Source organism: Vigna angularis, chromosome 11, assembly GCF_016808095.1.
Source record: "Vigna angularis cultivar LongXiaoDou No.4 chromosome 11, ASM1680809v1, whole genome shotgun sequence".
Classification (NCBI taxonomy): domain Eukaryota; kingdom Viridiplantae; phylum Streptophyta; class Magnoliopsida; order Fabales; family Fabaceae; genus Vigna; species Vigna angularis.
The window spans coordinates 24,382,084-24,400,437 of NC_068980.1; the positions used below are offsets into that span (position 1 = coordinate 24,382,084).

Below are 18,354 nucleotides of genomic sequence, written 5' to 3' on the forward strand. Positions count from 1 at the left end.
AAGTTCTTTATTGACACCAACTAGTTTTTAAAGATGTTAAAGTCACTTAACTAACTTATACGGAAGTTAAAAAAATTTCAATTCAATCCAACTTACTTTCAGTGAACTAAAAAAATTTGTAACTCAGTTCAATCCACTGGTGGATTCACGGATTAACTCACTTACGAATGTTTTAATTTTGAAATTTATTTTATATATTTATTGGAGTATAATAAAAATGAATTGACTTAATTTATTTTTTCTTATGGTAGAATCAAAGTGTTTACCCAACTCTCCAAATACTATTAATTAAGTTGAGAGAGAAGATTATAAGTTTGAAGACATGAGCTTACTTAAATTACAAGGTAACATGGTAGGGGTAGGTCAAAAAAAAGTTAATATTAATTTTTTTTTACCCTTGACAAAATCAAAATTGCAAAGAGACAAACAAGGAAAAAGCCTTTTAAACAAGTTGGCATGCAAAGGGATCTTAGGATTAGCTATAGAACTTATCAAGAAAGCAAAATGTCATGGCGGTACAGTAGATTGGTCAATGCGTTCAACAAACCAAGATGAGATGAATTGGATTCTTATCACAAATCGTTCTTTTAATAATATTCTCGTAAATATACAAATTACTTAAAATAATTTAAACAAATTCAAAGAGTAAGGAAGAGAGAAAATTACATAGGTAATTATTATACTGGTTCAGATCACAGAGATCCTGCATCTAGTTGTCAGTTTTGTTAGTGTCAACCGAGAATTAACATTTCACTAGCACAAACCAACAAATTGTTACAATCACGAAGAAAATAAACAAGTTGAACATTACAACACCTCTCTTGTTATTCCAAGAGATGAAACTCACTTTCCCTATAACCCACAAGAGATTAACACCTCCTCTGAATACTTCACGAAGGATGACCACATCCTTTGAATCTTCATAAAGCATGAACACCTCCTTTGAATCTTCACAAAGGATAACAGGCTTTTAACTGAGTAACAACAACACTCAATCACATTCCTAGTGAAAGTTCTCGCTCTATGCCAACACGTCAAGTTCTCCAAGCCACCACACAAGGGTTACACAAACCAATGAACACTTATCACCGCATACTGCAGGTAAGAATTTCGAAATACACTTATTTCATATGTTGTGTTTTAGAATATAAGTCTCAATCCAATATATAAAGATCTCAATTCAATGATACCTTGAAAAATCCATTGTCAACTAATTAACATGTGATAATCAATTATCCACTTATGATAATTGATTATTATTTAATGAATGCACAATAGTGAAAAAAATTGCTTAAAAATTTTCATAATAATTTATTATGGCAAGTCATTATCTTGAGTATAAAATGAAGTTTTCTAATTCAAAACGAATTTTAACACAACCTAAGACAAACAATACATAAAATCAAAGATAAATCACATCTTATACATAAATCTACTAAATTATAAAAGTTTTAATACACAACAAATCTTCATGAAGATCTTCTTGTAATAAGAACTCTTAAGACTTAATTTTGGACATCATCATAACTTCTATACTTCATCTTTATTCTAACAATCTCTCACTTTTTGATGATGATCAAAAACTGGTTTTAAAGTTTTTTGTAATATATAACTCATTAAGGAAAATGGATTAGTAGACAAGAGTTAAATAAGATTAAGCCTTTAAACATATTTCTCCCCCTTTTTAATCATTATTAAAAAAGAGTTATGTATGATTAAATAATTTATCCCCCTTAGTATAAAACTTCTTCCTGAATATAAGCCAAAAATAAATAAAGCAAAACAAATAACTAATAGTTATCATAACAAAAAAATGTAAAAAAAAGGTACTCCCCTTTAGTGAGTAACTTAAAAAAAATTAAATTGCCTCTAAATTTGATATCTTAAGGAAGAAAGAGAAATAATTATCAAATTTTTCTTTTCATTTTGAAAAATTCCCCCTTAATTTGACAAACCATACATTACAAAGTTTTGGTGCACACCAAAAGTTTTTTCCTTAATTTTGAAATAACCTGCAAAATAGAAAAATAATATTGATACTCAAAAATACTTATACCCAAAAATACTTATTTGGGTCTTTAAAGTTAGAAACAAGTTATTTTACAATAGGAATTCATGCATATATTCCATTTGAAAAACCATAATGTTTTATTCTACATTTATTTGATGTATGACCATTTTTCATGCAATAAAGATAAGTAACAATATTTGGGTTCCTGTAAGTAGTTTCTTCCTCTGTCTAAACTCTACGAGTTCTTCTATATTTATATTTATTTCTATTTTTATAATTATAATCATAATAATAATTTTGACTATAATTAAGAACATACTTGATTTTATTTTTATAATTATAATCATGATAATTATAATTATATTTAAGAACATTTTTAATTTTATTACCATAATTATAATCATAGTAGTTATAATTATTTTTAGGAACATGTTTAATCATCTTTTTTATTTTTGAATTATTACTACTTTTAGCGTTGGTTGTTTTATCAAGAGGCTTCTTTTTATTTAAACATGAAATATATTCTTTATTTTTAGTATATTTACCTTTCTCATAATATAATTTTTTTTTCAAATCTTTATTTTCTTCAAAAATTTCACTATAATTTGAATGTTCAAAATCGCTAGAGGAACTTACTTGATTTCTAGAGGTGGCATCAACCATCAAACATATGTTGTCTTACTCATGAGAGTCGCTTGAACTTGTTATTGATTCATTATCTTCTTCCCAAGCAATATATGTCTTCTTTTACTTGAAGACTTTCTTTTGGCCTCTTTCTTCACACTTATTTGGGTTTAGACAATCTGTCTTCATGTGTCCTTTTTCTCCGCAACCATAACAACGATAGTTTGATTATAATTCCTTGTTTTCCTTCTTCCCATTTTTAAATCTTCTTTTGTCCTAGGATTTCATGAACTTGTTAAATTTCTTAATGAAGAGATCCATATTTTCTTCATCTTCTTCAGAGTCTTCTTCTTCATTAAGATGTTTGTTTTTATCAATCTCAGATTTGAACGCTAGAGCTTTTTTCTTTCCTTTCTCTTCATTCTCGTTCAATCTCCCAAGATCTAGTTCATGTTCACTCAACTTACCAAAGTGTTGAGATTTTGTGACTCATTGATGGCAGTCACCTTTGGTTGCAAAATCATGTCCAAAGATTTAAGAATGTTTATATTTAATTCATCATTATCAAAAGACTTACCTAACCCAATGAGATGATTCACTATATGCGTGAAGCGCTTTTGAATATCTACAACAGAATCTTCCTGCTTCATGCAAAACATCTTAAACTCTTGGATTAGAAAATTTCTTCTGACTCTTCTTTATGGGTGATTCTCAATATCTCCCACATATCATGAGTAATATTTCTGATATTTCTGATTGAGATATTGTAAAATTAATCTGATATTATGTTATGAGTCTGTGAAAATTTTGAATATATAATAAAACTAAATAATAATTTATATTTAAATAAAAAATATTTTTATACTCTTCTTAATAAAGTCACGTCAATATACCCTCTCAATAAAAACTAAACAAATTTTGAAGTTCTTAATATTTTTGAATGATAAAATAAAAATTATAATGGAAAAATATATATCAAAAGCCTGTTACTTTCTTGTTGGAATAAATAGAAAAAAGACAAAAAAACAAAGAGAAGTTGAAATTGATAACTTGGTGAGTAGTGTAGCTCAAAAGTATAGTCTTTACCTACTGAGTCGTGTGAAGATTTGTGGTTTTCCTGCCTCAAGTTTTATCATCTTTCTCTGGTCTGATTGCCCTTACCAAAAAGCAAGAGAGATATGGAAGCAGCATGTCTGACTCTCATAGTGACACTTGTTCTGATATGCGCATGGAAGATTCTGAACTGGTTATGGTTCAAACCAAAGAGACTTGAAAAGCTGCTAAGAGAGCAAGGCTTTCAAGGCAATCCATACAGGCTTTTGGTTGGAGATAGCAAGGACTTGCTCAAAACAAGAAACAAAGCCTTATCCAAACCTATGAATCTCTCTGATAACATAATTCCACGTGTCACTTCCTACACCCATCATACTATCAACAAACATGGTATGTTTCTATTTTGTTTTTTGTTTTTTTTTTAGTTTTCATCTGTTTACCTTCTTTAAACACTTTTTTATCTTGACAATTCATGCTCATGCACCGCTTTTCTTTTTGAAGGTTCTACATGTAGTGACTATGTTTTATAGCTGTGTTTGTTTGGTTTATGTTGCAAGATTGTTTATGGGGTGTTGATTAGTTCACTTCATTGAATTTGACACCTTTAAATATTTGTTACATAAATTTAGATACGTTACTGGAAATAGGCTCTTTGAAAATTTTATGTAATGAAAGACATTTTAGGATAAATGTGAAAAAAGTTGCACTGGGCGATCTACAATGTAGAATGTGAAATGATTAAATCTTAATTTTATTATTAGTATGTCTTATACTATTGCTGTCAAAACAGACTGAGTGAATTAATTTGGTTTATCACGGACTTAAATTAGGTTGGATTTAAAAAAAATATAATTTTTTTATATGGGTCAATTTTTAATCTGGTCCACTAAAAATATAGTTCACTCGAGTTAAACTTGTAATGAGTCAAGTTGGCTCATCAATCCACCTAATTTAATTATTTATTATTTTATATTTTAATATTATTAGTTAATATTTTTTTTATTATACGGTAGATATGGATAAAGAATGAGATGTTTTAAGAGAGCAAAATATTATAAATTTATTCAACACTCTAATCTTATAAATGGATAAATGACTCAAAAATGATTAATATTACAAACTTATTTGGTTGTTTTTTGTACTTGTTTTTGGATTACATTTGGTTTGTATGATATTTTTCTTATCAAGATCATTTTAGAATGTAAAATATATATATATAAATTTAAATTATAAAATTTGTAATTTTTTTATTTTAAAAAACATTGTAATTAAGCAAGTCAATCCGTTTAATCCAGGTAGATCAGGCCGGATCTAGATTTTTTTGACTCGTTAATAAATGAGTCGAATTGGATTAACTCACTAAATAATCAATTCATTATGGACTGGAGTGAATTACCCATTTTTGACAATACTAGTTATACATAATTTATAATTAATGTTAGAAAATGTGAGCGAATAATAATGTTGTGAATAATAATGTTTGAAACGATATTTTTTTTCTCTATATCTTTTGCTTTTTCCTCGGTCATTGAATATGAAATGTATCAGAGGTCTTCGAAGAGCTTTGTTGCGCATTCTTATTGTCTTTTTCTAAAACTAGCATTTCATTCTTTCACGGCTTTGACTAGTTTTCAACTTTACGAATGACTTTACAGCTGCAATCTTGCGTACATCCAAATGAGAATCCATCAATCTCTCCTTATTCTCCTTTTCTCACTATTGGATCTTCTTCCATTGCATAAAGTGCTCGTTTTAATCAACTTAGTGTTGTTCCAAAAATCATTTTTGTGGTAGGAAGTATTTTACCTGTTTTTACATTAAACAATTATATTCATCCTAATATTTGGCTTCCTGCTTCGTTGGCTACTGATAATATTGCATCGATTCTTGACTTATACAGTGAACATAGACAAATTTCACCCATCATTATTACCCTCCCAACGGATAACAATCAATTGCTAAATATTATTGTACTATACATATTTTAGAGTTTCTTGTTTTGACTAATGTGTTATATTTATCAACTTTCAAATTCAACTTAATCTCTATTTCCAAATTAACTAATTCCATGATAAGTTATTCTTCATAAAAGATAAAAGATGATAAAAATATTCGTGTCTATAAGTATTTCTTGATAAAATTTGTGACGAATAATAAGTACTCACAAATAGATAGCGAATATTTTAATATTCATTTATAAAAAAAGTGCAGGTATGACACTCCATGTGTCTGTAGATATTTATTACCTTAAAAAAAATTATATTTTACTAAGTTAAATTTAATTAAGATTAAAATTAATTTATACTTCATTAGACTAAATTTAATTAAAATTAAATTTTAATTTATATTTAGTTTAATTTATATTATATATTTTTTTAATTTTATTTAGATTTTAATTTAAAAATTATAAATACTTCTTAATATTTTTTAAACAAGATCCTAAATGGAAAGGAGTTGTCTGCCAGCCGTATTGTGGAGAAGATCCTAAGGTCACTGACTAAGGACTTCAAGAATATTGTGTGTGCAATTGAGGAGTCCAAGAACTTGATCAGGTACTTCAGGCAAAACTTGACCTGAAGGAAGGTGCTTGAAACACTTTAGGCCGAGGTGGTCCTCGAGCAAGAGGCCGTGGACAAGGAGGTCGTGGCTACTTAAGTTTTGGAGGATTGGACGAGCTGTCAAAGAAGTAGTTGATGCATGGACTATCAGATATAGAGTTTAAAAAGAAGTTTTGTTAAGACTGTATACTCAGAAAGCATCCAAGGACAAAATTTCCAAAGACGGTTGAGTACCAAGCAGAGACACAACTTGATTTAATTCACACCAACCTGTGTAGACCATTCACCCTTGAGTCTTTCAGTGGTAAGAAATATTTTATCTCGTTCATGGACGACTTTTCACGAAAGATGTGAGTATATTTCTTACAAGAGAAATCCAAGGTGTTCGATTGTTTAAGAAGTTTAGGACAATGGTTGAGAAGGAGACAAGAAAGTCAATAAAAGTTGTTCGATCTGATAGGGTGAGTTCATATTAGGAGAATTCATGGAATATTGTGAGGAACACAAAATAAAGCGTTTCTTAGTAGCTCCATACTCACTGTAACAAAACAGTGTAGCAGAAAGGAAGAATCGAACCATTCTCAACATGGTCTGAAACATGCTTAGAAGTAAGAACATGCTAGAGAAATTTTGGGTAGAAGTAGTACAATGTTTATGTCCAAAGTAGATGCACACATGCGAAACTAGAAGAGAATACACCTAGGAAGCTTGGAGCATGAGCAAACCAAGTGTGAAACACCTTAAAGTATTTGGCAGCATGGCTTATGATCACATTCCAGCACAATAAAGAACTAAACTAGAAGACAAGATTAAGAAATATGTGTTTATTGGGTACGACAAAAAGACCAAAGCATATAAGTTATACAACCCAATAACTAAGAAAGTTATGATAAGTCGAGATGTGCAGTTTAATGAACAGAATGAATGAAGTTGGGATGACATGAAGGAAAAGCTAGGTGCAAGCACAAAACCTGGAAAAGAGAGCCTAGAAGATAAATATAGGAGCTCGACCAATGTAAATAGGAGGACGACCAACGTGAATGGGAGCTTGGCAGATGGAAATGGAGGCATGGAAGAAGTCCAGGATGATGCAAATACAAATGAAGATGAATATTTGCGACTTAGAACTCGAACTCTCCAAGATATATATACAATACTACTGACAAGGTACATGTTATATGTCTTTTAGAAAGTGCAGATGATATAAACTTTGAGGAGGCTGTGCTCGATGAAAAATGGAAGAAAGCTATGGATGAGGAGATTGACTCAATTGAGAAGAATGACACGTGGGAACTGACTGATATACCCATAAGAGCCCAACCAATTGGTGTGAAGTGGGTGTATAAGAAGAAAACCAATGCAGAAGGAGAGGTAGAGTGTTACAAAGCCTAGTTTGTGGTAAAAGGCTATAAACAGAAGAAAGGTATTGATTATGATGAAGTTTTTTCTCCCGTGACAAGAATGGAGACAATCCGACTACTAGTCTCCTTAGCGGCCAAACACGAATGAAAGATTCAGCAAATGGACGTAAAGTCTGCATTTCTGAATAGAGTTGTAGAAGAGGAAATGTACATTGAGCAACCTCTCGGTTACATGAGAAGAGGTGAAGAGAAGAGTGTCTTGAAGCCGAAGAAGGCGTTGTATGGCGTAAAGCAGGCTCCTCGATTCTGGAATGAGAGGATTGATACCTACTTCAAGGAGAATGGTTATGAGCAGTGTCCGTATGAACACGCTTTATACCTAAAGAAGCACAAAGAAAGGAGATTTGTTGATCCTTGCTTTGTACATAAATGACTTAATCTTCATGGAGAGTAGAACTGAATTAGTTAGAGTTTAAAACGGTAATGAACAGAGAGTTTGAAATGACTGATCTTAGTATTATGAAGTATTTTTTAGGTTTGGTGGTAGATCAAAGCTCGAGAGGTATTTTTGTGACTCAAAAGAACAATGCTAGAGAGATACTACATAAGTCGAAGATGTTGAAATGCAATCCAGTTTCTACTCCTGTGGAACCTGGGACGAAGCTATCCAAGCACGGAGATGGGGACTGAATTGACGCTAGTAGATACAACAGCTTAATTGGAAGTTTAAGGTACTTAATGAATACAAGGTCAGACCTAATACTAAGCATAAAAATCATAAGTCATTTTATGGAGGAGCCAATATATTCTCATTGGAAAGTGCTGGAAGGGATACTAAGGTACGTGAAAGGAACTATGTCGTTTGGGCTATTTTATATCAAGTCGAACAATTATCGGCTTAGTGGATCTCAGATAGTGACTCGTGTGGAGACATAGATGATCGGAAGAGTACAACAGATTACATTTTCTTTATAGGGAACATGACCTTCACTCGACTCTCAAAGAAACAACCCATTGTAGTGTTGTGAACATGTGAGGCAAAGTACGTGGCAGAATCTTGGAGTGTGTGGCATGTAATCTGGCTTAAAAACCTATTCGATAAGCTGGAGATAAAGCAAGAAGAGAAGGTGGTGATTCGAGTAGATAATGTGTCGACAATTGAGTTGGCCAAGAACCCAATTAACCACGAAAGGAGCAAGCGTATAGACGTCCAATTTCATTTTATCCGGAAGGATGGAAGTGTGGAACTTGAACATGTAAGAAGCAAAGAGCATATAACTGATGTTCACGAAACCACTGCCTATAGTAATGTTTCATGAATACAAAAAGATGATCAGGATGAAAGAAGACAAAATTTAAGTTTATGGATGAGTTTTGTAGGAATAAACTTAAATTTAGGAGTTATCAAATAATTATTAAGAATGGTAGTGTTTACTGCATTAGGAGAGAAAAAGTCAAGAATTTACTCTATTATGTTTTACCGACATTATGATATACTATTTGTAATAATTGAAATCCTAATGATACTCTTATAAATTGTAATGTTTATAAGAAATGAAAACACCCGAAACATATTCAAACATACATTTAGGTTCAAGTCTCACAATAAAAGGTTACATTGTTTACGATCTTTATACACAAACAATTGAAGTCTCTCAAAATGTTAATTCTTATTAGAATTGTCTTCCCTTCTCCACTGTCAACGTTATTAATCCTGCCACCCTAGCTCACCCTATCATCACTACTCACAACCCACAAGCTTTTTCTTCACTCCTCCTATCCCTTCCTCTCCTCAATCTAAACCCTATTTCTTGTAAACATTCCCTTAGAAAATTTTACGTAATCCAAACCATACCTCCTAAATACAAAGATTATTATACCAGTTCGCATCAAATACCAAGATTAGTCCTCCAGGCACTACTACAAAAAAAAGTACATATATCAAAGTTTCTTTACATTATCACAGCTTTATTCTTATTTTGCCTGCTGAGCCTTAGTTCTATGTTGAGGCTTGCAAATATGATTCATGGGTTTTAGATATATGAATGATCAAATTTCTTCTTTAGAAAATAATCACACATGGGTGCTTATTGCTCTACCTTTCAATAAATATGCTATTGGGTGCAAATGGTTATACAAGACCAAACATCCCGTAACCAATGTTGCAGGCTTATTTATTTCCTCTAATATTTTATCCTTATAGTGTGGAAGTGTCTGAACCTTACAAATTGCCGACGGTATGCAGGTAAGAAGTCTTTTATCTGGTTAGGACCAACTCCAAGGGTGACCATCTTAGATCCTGGGCAAATCAAAGATGTACTTAACAATATGTCTGACTTCCCAAAGCCTAACACAAATCCACTTATCAAGTTACTAGCAACCGGCCTTGCCGACCATGACGGAGAAAAGTGGACCAAGCACAGAAGGTTAATCAACCCTGCTTTCAATTTAGAAAAATTAAAGGTCAGTTGCTCGCATTTGATAGATATAGACTTGTGATTGTTGGAACAATTTTCCAAGAACTTTAGGAAACAAGATGAACAATAATATATATTTGATATAATCTTTTAGGCGTGAGAATACACATTATATTTCGTCTCTTATAAAAGTGAAGGGAATCACGAAATTCGCTTTTGAGATACAAAGAAAAAATACAACTATAATACTCACTCTTATAATACTCACTCTTAGTATTAACATCAAAAAAGAATAAAATTCTCACGAATTGGTTTGTGTGTTAAGTGAATGAAAAAATGCAGAGAAAAAGTCTATTATTTCAATAGAGCACATGATCCCTTTATATAGATGTTGATCAAGTATCTCTCAAATCCAAGAGATACCAGATTTTCATTAGTTACATTTCTTAATTGTAAGTTTTCAAGAATGATTGTAACTCTTCATGAATAATTGTAACTCTTCATGAATCTGAAAATTTCTTCATGAATAATTGTAACTCTTCATGATTTTTAAAACATCAGAAAAAAAAAACATGATGAAGTATGCATGTTTTTGTGTTTAGTTCGAGTGACATGATTCTAACTCCGAGTGATTTCCTTATTGCACCACAGACTATGTTACCATTATTCTTCGAAAGTTGCAATGATCTGGTTAGCAAATGGGAAGGAATGTTGTCTTCAAAGGGATCATGTGAAATAGATGCATGGCCTTTCCTTCAGAATCAGGCTAGTGATGTTATCGCTCGCTCAGCATTTGGAAGTAGCTTTGAAGAAGGAAGAAGAATATTTCAACTTCAAAGAGAGCAAGCTAAACTTGCACTACAACTTGTATTAAAAATTCAAATCCCTGGATGGAGGTAACTTGTTTGATTGGATGACTAAAGCAAGTTCAAGCTTATCAAACGAGTTTTGTTTCACTAAACTTCCCTCACTAAATATGGCATGCAGGAAACAATGGATAGCAAATAATGAAAATAATAGAAATCAGAGAAATGTAATTTATAGGACAACAAACTTACTGAATATTTAGAGGGTAATATTTGGTTTCTCTTAAATGCAATTTGAATAGGAAAACATTCATTCAATGATAAACTCAATTGCAAGTAACTTTTTTTGTCAATAGATCTGCCTTTGGAACTGCATTTGAGTTAGGAAAAAGCATCCTCATCATGTACACAACTAATGGGATGGAAAAATGTATATTTGTAGGTTTTTGCCTACTAAAAGCCATAGGAGAATGAAGGAAATTGACAGAGATATAAAAGCTTCGCTCAAGGATATGATTTACAAGAGGGAGAAAGCTCTAAAGGCGGGTGAAGCCACTAATAATGACCTGTTAGGTATACTTTTAGAGTCCAATCACAAGGAAATTCGAGAACCAGGAGATGGAGATAATAAGAATGTTGGAATGAGTCTTGAAGACGTAATCCAGGAATGCAAGCTATTTTACCTTGCAGGGCAAGAAACAACTTCAGTTCTGCTGGTTTGGACAATGGTGTTATTGAGTAGATACCCTAATTGGCAAGAACGTGCAAGGGAGGAAGTCTTGCAAGTCTTTGGCAATGAAAAGCCAGGTTTTGATGGTTTAAATCGCCTAAAGATTGTAAGTACTGTATTCTATACCTTATACTAAATTGTATGTCCTCTGCACTCACTACAAATCTTTTCTGTATCAGGTCACTATGATTTTGAATGAGGTTCTTAGATTATACCCACCGGTGCTTGGGTTGACTCGATTTGTTAAAAAAGATATGAAACTTGGAAACATAACATTGCCTGCTGGAGTGCAGGTTTTACTTCCTACAGTTTTGGTTCATCATGGATGTGTATTCTGGGGTGAAGATGCTAAGCAGTTCAATCCTGAGAGATTTTCTGAAGGAGTTCTAAAGGCAACAAATGGTAGAGTTTCATTTTTCCCATTTGGATGGGGTCCTAGAATATGCATTGGACAAAACTTCTCCTTGTTGGAAGCAAAGATGGCTTTGACAATGATTTTACAACATTTCTCATTTGAACTTTCTCCAGCATATGCTCATGCTCCAGCTATGTTATTCACTCTTCATCCACAGTATGGTGCTCATATCATTCTCCATAAAGTGAAATCTTAAAAATATATCACATTAAAAGCTAATAGTGTCTGATAACAAAATCACTTCTTAGATATTGTCGTATGTTTAATTAGTACTTTCATTTACATGTTTAAAGCTTATAATGTAATACCGAAATCACTTCTGGGATATTATCATATGTTTAATTGCTTTCCTTTTCACATGTTTGTGTTTGAGAATACCTTTTATCACTTGTTACTTTGTAATTGAACTGACAAAACACAAAAGGATTTCGTTCTAGAATAAATTCAACTACGATACTTTAAACTTAGTTGTTTAAAAGATTGAGTGTTTAAATGATGAACTTTTTGTTTACTTTTGATCAGCATTGTTGATGAACCATCTCTTAACCTTATCTTTGGATAAGCAATTTTAAAAATTGAATACATAATTAGTTACAATTGAACTATCTTTTATTTATTAAATAGATTGTTTGGATGGAGTAAACATGTTGAATTTTAATTTTATTGTTTGGATAAAGTAAAATAATTTCTTTCACAAGATAAAATTCTATTTTAAAATTATTTAAGTCTACCCGTGATGACACGTTGTGAGGATTACATAAATGTTATCATAGATAACAATGGCTTCAATAATGGATGTTGTGGATACAAGTAGTATGAAACGTAGTATGAAATCCATACCTGACTCGTTTATAAATGAATTCCACATATGCTCGCAAGAATAGTTTGGTTGAACAGTTTTCTACTTTTGACACCTCATTTTAATTTTTTGCACCCACACAAATTTGGTCTTAGGCTTGTTTTGTCTTTCTACTACTCTTATTTCATAATCTTTACATAACTCCAACACTTTAGTTGCACATATTTTCTCTCAATACATTAATAGTTTTATTGCAAATTATAAAATTTCTTTTATAATAATATTGAAAATTATTATTTTTCGTGTTTAGTCTTGGACTTACTTGGTAATTAAAATTTTCATTTATCTAAAATATAAAAAATTTGATTATCAAACTCACATAATAATTAAAGTTTTCATAATATCTTTAAAAATTATTGATTATCAAATCAAGTCTTGATTTGCATGATAATTAAATTTTTTTAAATATTAAGTATTGGGTTTCACTTGATAATAATAAAAAATTAAAATTTTAAAATGAAAAATGCCAACCAACTAAATAGTTTTCTTAAGAATTACATTATCCTTGAATTTTCAATATGAATAGAAAAACGTAAGAACGAGATCAATCATTGTCGGGTTTATTTTAAAAAAAATCAAAAGTTTTTCAAATAATTTTTCAATTTGAATGAGAATATATATGAGCAAGGTGAATCATTATCGACCCAAATAAAAATTTCAAAAGTATTTTCTTATTTTCATATTTGCATGTTTTGTTTAATTTTCAAAGAAAAACAAATATTTTAAAAATTACATTAATTTTCCATACTTGATTAGAGAGAATTGTTGTAGGAAGGATGTGTGAGATTTTAATACCTTTCCTAACCAACTCTCGAATTCAATGTGGTTTTGCGGACAATTTCTTTTTAGGTTTTTCTGTAGCTTTCTTTAATAAACTATGGTAGCGACTAATCTTTGCTCTTATAAGATATTTGTTCGTTGTCCCTTTGTGATTTCGGTTATGACACATGTCCTCCCATGTTGCCATTGGATTTTTGTTGTTCTTCTTATCTTGGTCCTTGCTCGTTAGATCAGGACATTATGATCTATAGAGACTCAGTTTCTTACCTTCCTAACATACTACCTTTCTTTGTTTTTATGTTTGAGTCTCCTACTTTTACTAAACCAAGATTTTTCAAATTTCTCCTAAATTTCTTTGTTATGAGATTTAATTTGTCATCTCCTTCAGAGTCTAAATCGTCTGAGTCTGAGTTTGATGTTTCCATAGATCTAGAGGATCTTAAAACTCTTACACATTATCTTTGTAAACCATTAGACACTGATTTGCGAAAAGATTTCAAAACATTATTCAACCCTTTTTAGTGTTTTCCTTGTCATTTCATATGGGTCCTAAGGAGACACATGGATATATATGGAGAACAAACTTTCTAGAAGCTTGTAGGCCCTTAGCTAAAGTGGTCTCCAAGTTGCTCTCTTTTTATCATACATATGCTCTTAACGGAGAAGATTTTTTCTTAGCAGTGATCATGTATCATGCTCATAATGGAAAGGATTTATCCTTAATATTGGTCATGTGTCATTCTCCTAATGGAGATGATTTTACCTTGGTCTCCAAATTAGAGTATTAGATTTTTGCATCAACAATTTGAAGACACCTTTAAGTTACTTAAATCATATAGTTTGAAAGATGATCCATCACTTCATCACATCAAAACCACCATATGCGCATCATATTTTTACCACCCCATCAAGCTTCTGTAAACCATCACCCATTTGGGAATCTCTCCTTGGCTTGAATCATATAGCTTGAAAGAACTTATCCCATCAAATACTTTACCCACTAAATAGTTAAAATTCAATCATTTGAATTTCCTTATCTAAACATAATATTTGAAAACCGAAACCATTAGAAATGAGATCACTTCAAATTCTATATATTTAAATGTTCCAAAAAATTGTGAAACTCTCTATTTAAACATAAGCTAAAAATACCAGATAAAGGAATTTCTTGAATCAAACCTTTAAGGGATGGTTCATCAAGAATGCTGGTCAAAATTAAACAAAGAGTCGATAATTTAAACTCTTAAGTCTTTCAAAAACAACTAAGTTTAAAGTGTCGTAGTTGGATGTATTTTAGAAAGAAATCCTTTTTTATGTTGTCAGTTGAATTACAAAGTAACAACTGATAAAAGGTAATCTCACTCAAACATGTAAATGGAAAAGCCATTAAACATATGATAATATCCCAGAAGTCATTTTGTTATTACATTATAAGCGTTATTGTTATCAACATGTAAATGGAAGTAACTATTAAACATACGACAGGATTTACATTACTAGCTTTTATTTTCATATTTTCACTTTGTGGAGAACGATATGAGCACCATACTGTGGCTGAAGGGTGATTGACATAGTTGGAGCATGAGTATATGCTGGAGAAAGTTCAAATGAGAAATGCTGTAAAATCATTGACAAAGCCATCTTTGCTTCCAGTAAGGAGAAATTTTGTCCAATGCATATTCTAGGACCCCCTCCAAATGGAAAGAATGAAACTCTACCATTTGTTGCTTTCAGAACTCCCTCAGAAAATCTCTCAGGATTGAACTGCTTAGCATCTTCACCCCAAAATTCACTGTCATGGTGAACCAAAACTGTTGGGAGGAAAACATGCACTCCAGCAGGTAATGTTACCTTTCCAAGTTTCAGATCTCTTTTAACAACTCGACCCAATCCAAGTGCTGGTGGGTATAATCTAAGAACCTCATTCAAAATCATAGTGACCTGATACCAAAAAGATTTGTAGTGAGTACATAGGACATACAATTTATTATAAGATATAGAATACAGTACTTACAATCTTTAGCCGATTTAAACCATCAAAACCTGGCGTTTCATTGCCACAGACTTGCAAGACTTCCTCCCTTGCACGTTCTTGCCAATTAGGGTACCTACTCAATAACACCATTGTCCAAACCAGCAAAACTGAAGTGGTTTCTTGCCCTGCAAAGTAAAATAGCTTGCATTCCTGGATTACGTCTTCAAGACTCATTCCAACATTCTTATTATCTCCGTTTCCATGTTCTCGAATCTCCTTGTGATTGGACTCCAAAAGTATACCTAACAGGTCATTATTAGTGGATTCACCCGCCTTTAGTGCTTTCTCCCTCTTGTAAATCATATCCTTGAGCGAAGCTTTTATATCTCTGTCAATTTCCTTCATTCTCCTATGGCTTTTAGTAGGCAAAAACCTACAAATATACATTTTTCCATCCCATTAATTGTGTACATGAAGAGGACGTTTTTTCCCAACTCAAATGCAGTTCCAAAGGCAGATCTATTGACAAAAAAAGTTACTAGCAATTGAGTTTATCATTGAATGAATGTTTTCCTATTCAAATTGCATTTAAGAGAAACCAAATATTCCCCTCTAAATATTCAGTAAGTTTGTTGCCCTATAAATTACATTTCTCTGATTTCTATTATATTCATTATTTGCTATCCATTGTTTCCTGCATGCCATATTTAGTGAGGGAAGTTTAGTGAAACAAAACTCGTTTGATAAGCTTGAACTTGCTTTAGTCATCCAATGAAACAAGTTACCTCCATCCAGGGATTTGAATTTTTAATATAAGTTGCATTGCAAGTTTAGCTTGCTCTCTTTGAAGTTGAAATATTCTTCTTCCTTCTTCAAAGCTACTTCCAAATGCTGAGCGAGCGATAACATCACTAGCCAGATTCTGAAGGAAAGGCCATGCATCTATTTCACATGATCCCTCTGAAGACAACATTCCTTCCCATTTGCTAACCAGATCATTGCAACTTTCGAAGAATAATGGTAACATAGTCTGTGGTGCAATAAGGAAATCACTCGGAGTTAGAATCACATCACTCGAACTAAACACAAAAACATGCATACTTCAACATGTTTTTTCTTTCTGATGTTTTAAAACAGATCACAAATCTATATCTATCAAATGCAAGCAACTGACCTTTAATTTTTCTAAATTGAAAGCAGGGTTGATTAACCTTCTGTGCTTGGTCCACTTTTCTCCATCATGGTCGACAAGGCCGGTTGCTAGTAACTTGATAAGTGGATTTGTGTTAGGCTTTGGGAAGTCAGACATATTGTTAAGTACATCTTTGATTTGCCCAGGATCTAAGATGGTCACCCTTGGAGTTGGTCCTAACCAGATAAAAGACTTCTTACCTGCATACCGTCGGCAATTTGTAAGGTTCAAACACTTCCACACTAAGAATAAAATATAAAAGGAAAAGAAAAATCAGGAATTAAGAGGACATGCTACTTTGTATACGGACTGTTCTCCTTAGAAATGAATTAGAAACCATGGGAACCTTTTGGTACACAATGAATGCACTTCCTAAGTCTATTAAGATGGAAAAATAAGCTTAATATCATGTATTTACCCCTATATTCTGTTGAAGTTTATAGGAAATATTATCTCAGGATAACATCCATCACCATATATTAGTTAATATTTCATCATTTGTCGTCCCCAATTCATCATAATCTGGTACGTTGTCCAATGCAGGGAGCACCTTTCGGAAACAAAGTGATGAAATCGATTACTGATATACCAATAATCTGTTATGTCCTGACTAGGGTTTGTTTCTACTGAAATTGATTACTAACACCCCATATTCAACTCCTCAACAATCTTGTAACATAAACCCAATAGACACAAACACTGAATAACGGACTATAAAACACAGTCACTAGATGTAGAACATTAGAAAAGAAAAGGGGCGCAAGAGTATGAATTATCAAAACAAAGATATGTTTAAAAAAGGTAGATAGATGAAAACTGCAAAAAAATAATCGAAAAATACCATGTGTGTTGACAATATGATGGCTGTAGGAAGACACTCGTGGCGCTATGTCATCACAGAGATTCATGGGTTTGGACAAGGCTTCCTTTCTCATCTTGAGAAACTCCTTGCTGTCTCCAAAAAAAAGCTTGTACGGATTGCCTTGAAAGCCTTGCTCTCTTAGCAGCTTTTCAAGCCTCTTTGGTTTGAACCATAACCAGTTCAAAATCTTCCATGCCCATATCAGAACAAGTATCACTATGATAGTCACAGTTGTGGCCCATGCTGCTTCCATTTCTCACAGAAAGATGATAAAACCTGAGGAACCAAAACCAGATGTCTTCACACAACTCAAAGGGGCAAAAGCTATCCTGTTCCGCACAGCTCTCCGAAGTTATCAATTTCAACTTTGTTTGGTCTTTTTGTCTTCTTTTTATTCAAACAAGAAAGTAACGATGATTGTTATGTTTTAATTATAACTTCCAGGGTAAATAGTATATTATAATAATAAATGGTATATTTTATTTTAAGTATAATAAAAAATTATAATTTTAATATTATAATTTTGATTTTGTTTCGATATTATTAATAATTAATATAATTAAATACATAATTATTAAATTAATATCAATTTATAATGAATTTGAAAAGGATTATAAAAGTTTTAAATTTATAAAACAATAAAATAAAAAGTAAAAAAATTATTTTAAAATCCTAACACATGATTAAAAATTAAATACATATTGAAATTAT

At 31.9% G+C, this 18,354-nt stretch overlaps 2 protein-coding genes across 4 annotated transcripts; one reads left to right on the plus strand and one right to left on the minus strand.

Moving 5' to 3' along the window:
• The first annotated feature begins 3,813 nt into the window (after nt 1-3,813).
• On the plus strand, nt 3,814-12,332 carry LOC108334400 (cytochrome P450 72A68). 3 transcript variants are annotated; one of them, XM_017570227.2, is made up of 5 exons: nt 3,814-4,078; nt 9,811-10,070; nt 10,676-10,920; nt 11,273-11,666; nt 11,740-12,332. In XM_017570227.2, the coding sequence occupies exons 1-5, from the start codon at nt 3,814-3,816 to the stop codon at nt 12,169-12,171; spliced, it is 1,596 nt and encodes a 531-aa protein (XP_017425716.2). In that variant the 3' UTR covers nt 12,172-12,332. The 3 variants fall into 3 exon arrangements, with proteins under 3 accessions (XP_017425716.2, XP_017425717.2, XP_017425718.2); XM_017570228.2 differs by having other exon boundaries at nt 9,853-10,070; XM_017570229.2 differs by lacking the exon at nt 3,814-4,078 and adding an exon at nt 9,283-9,539 and having other exon boundaries at nt 9,853-10,070.
• A 2,683-nt stretch (nt 12,333-15,015) lies between these two features.
• Nucleotides 15,016-18,044, minus strand: LOC108334429 (cytochrome P450 72A68). The gene is made up of 5 exons (XM_017570268.2): nt 17,623-18,044; nt 16,764-16,981; nt 16,375-16,619; nt 15,629-16,022; nt 15,016-15,555 (listed from the first exon to the last, which is right to left on the minus strand). Exons 1-5 carry the CDS (start codon nt 17,894-17,896, stop codon nt 15,124-15,126), a joined length of 1,563 nt encoding a protein of 520 aa, XP_017425757.1. The 5' UTR covers nt 17,897-18,044; the 3' UTR covers nt 15,016-15,123.
• Between the last annotated feature and the right edge of the window lie 310 nt (nt 18,045-18,354).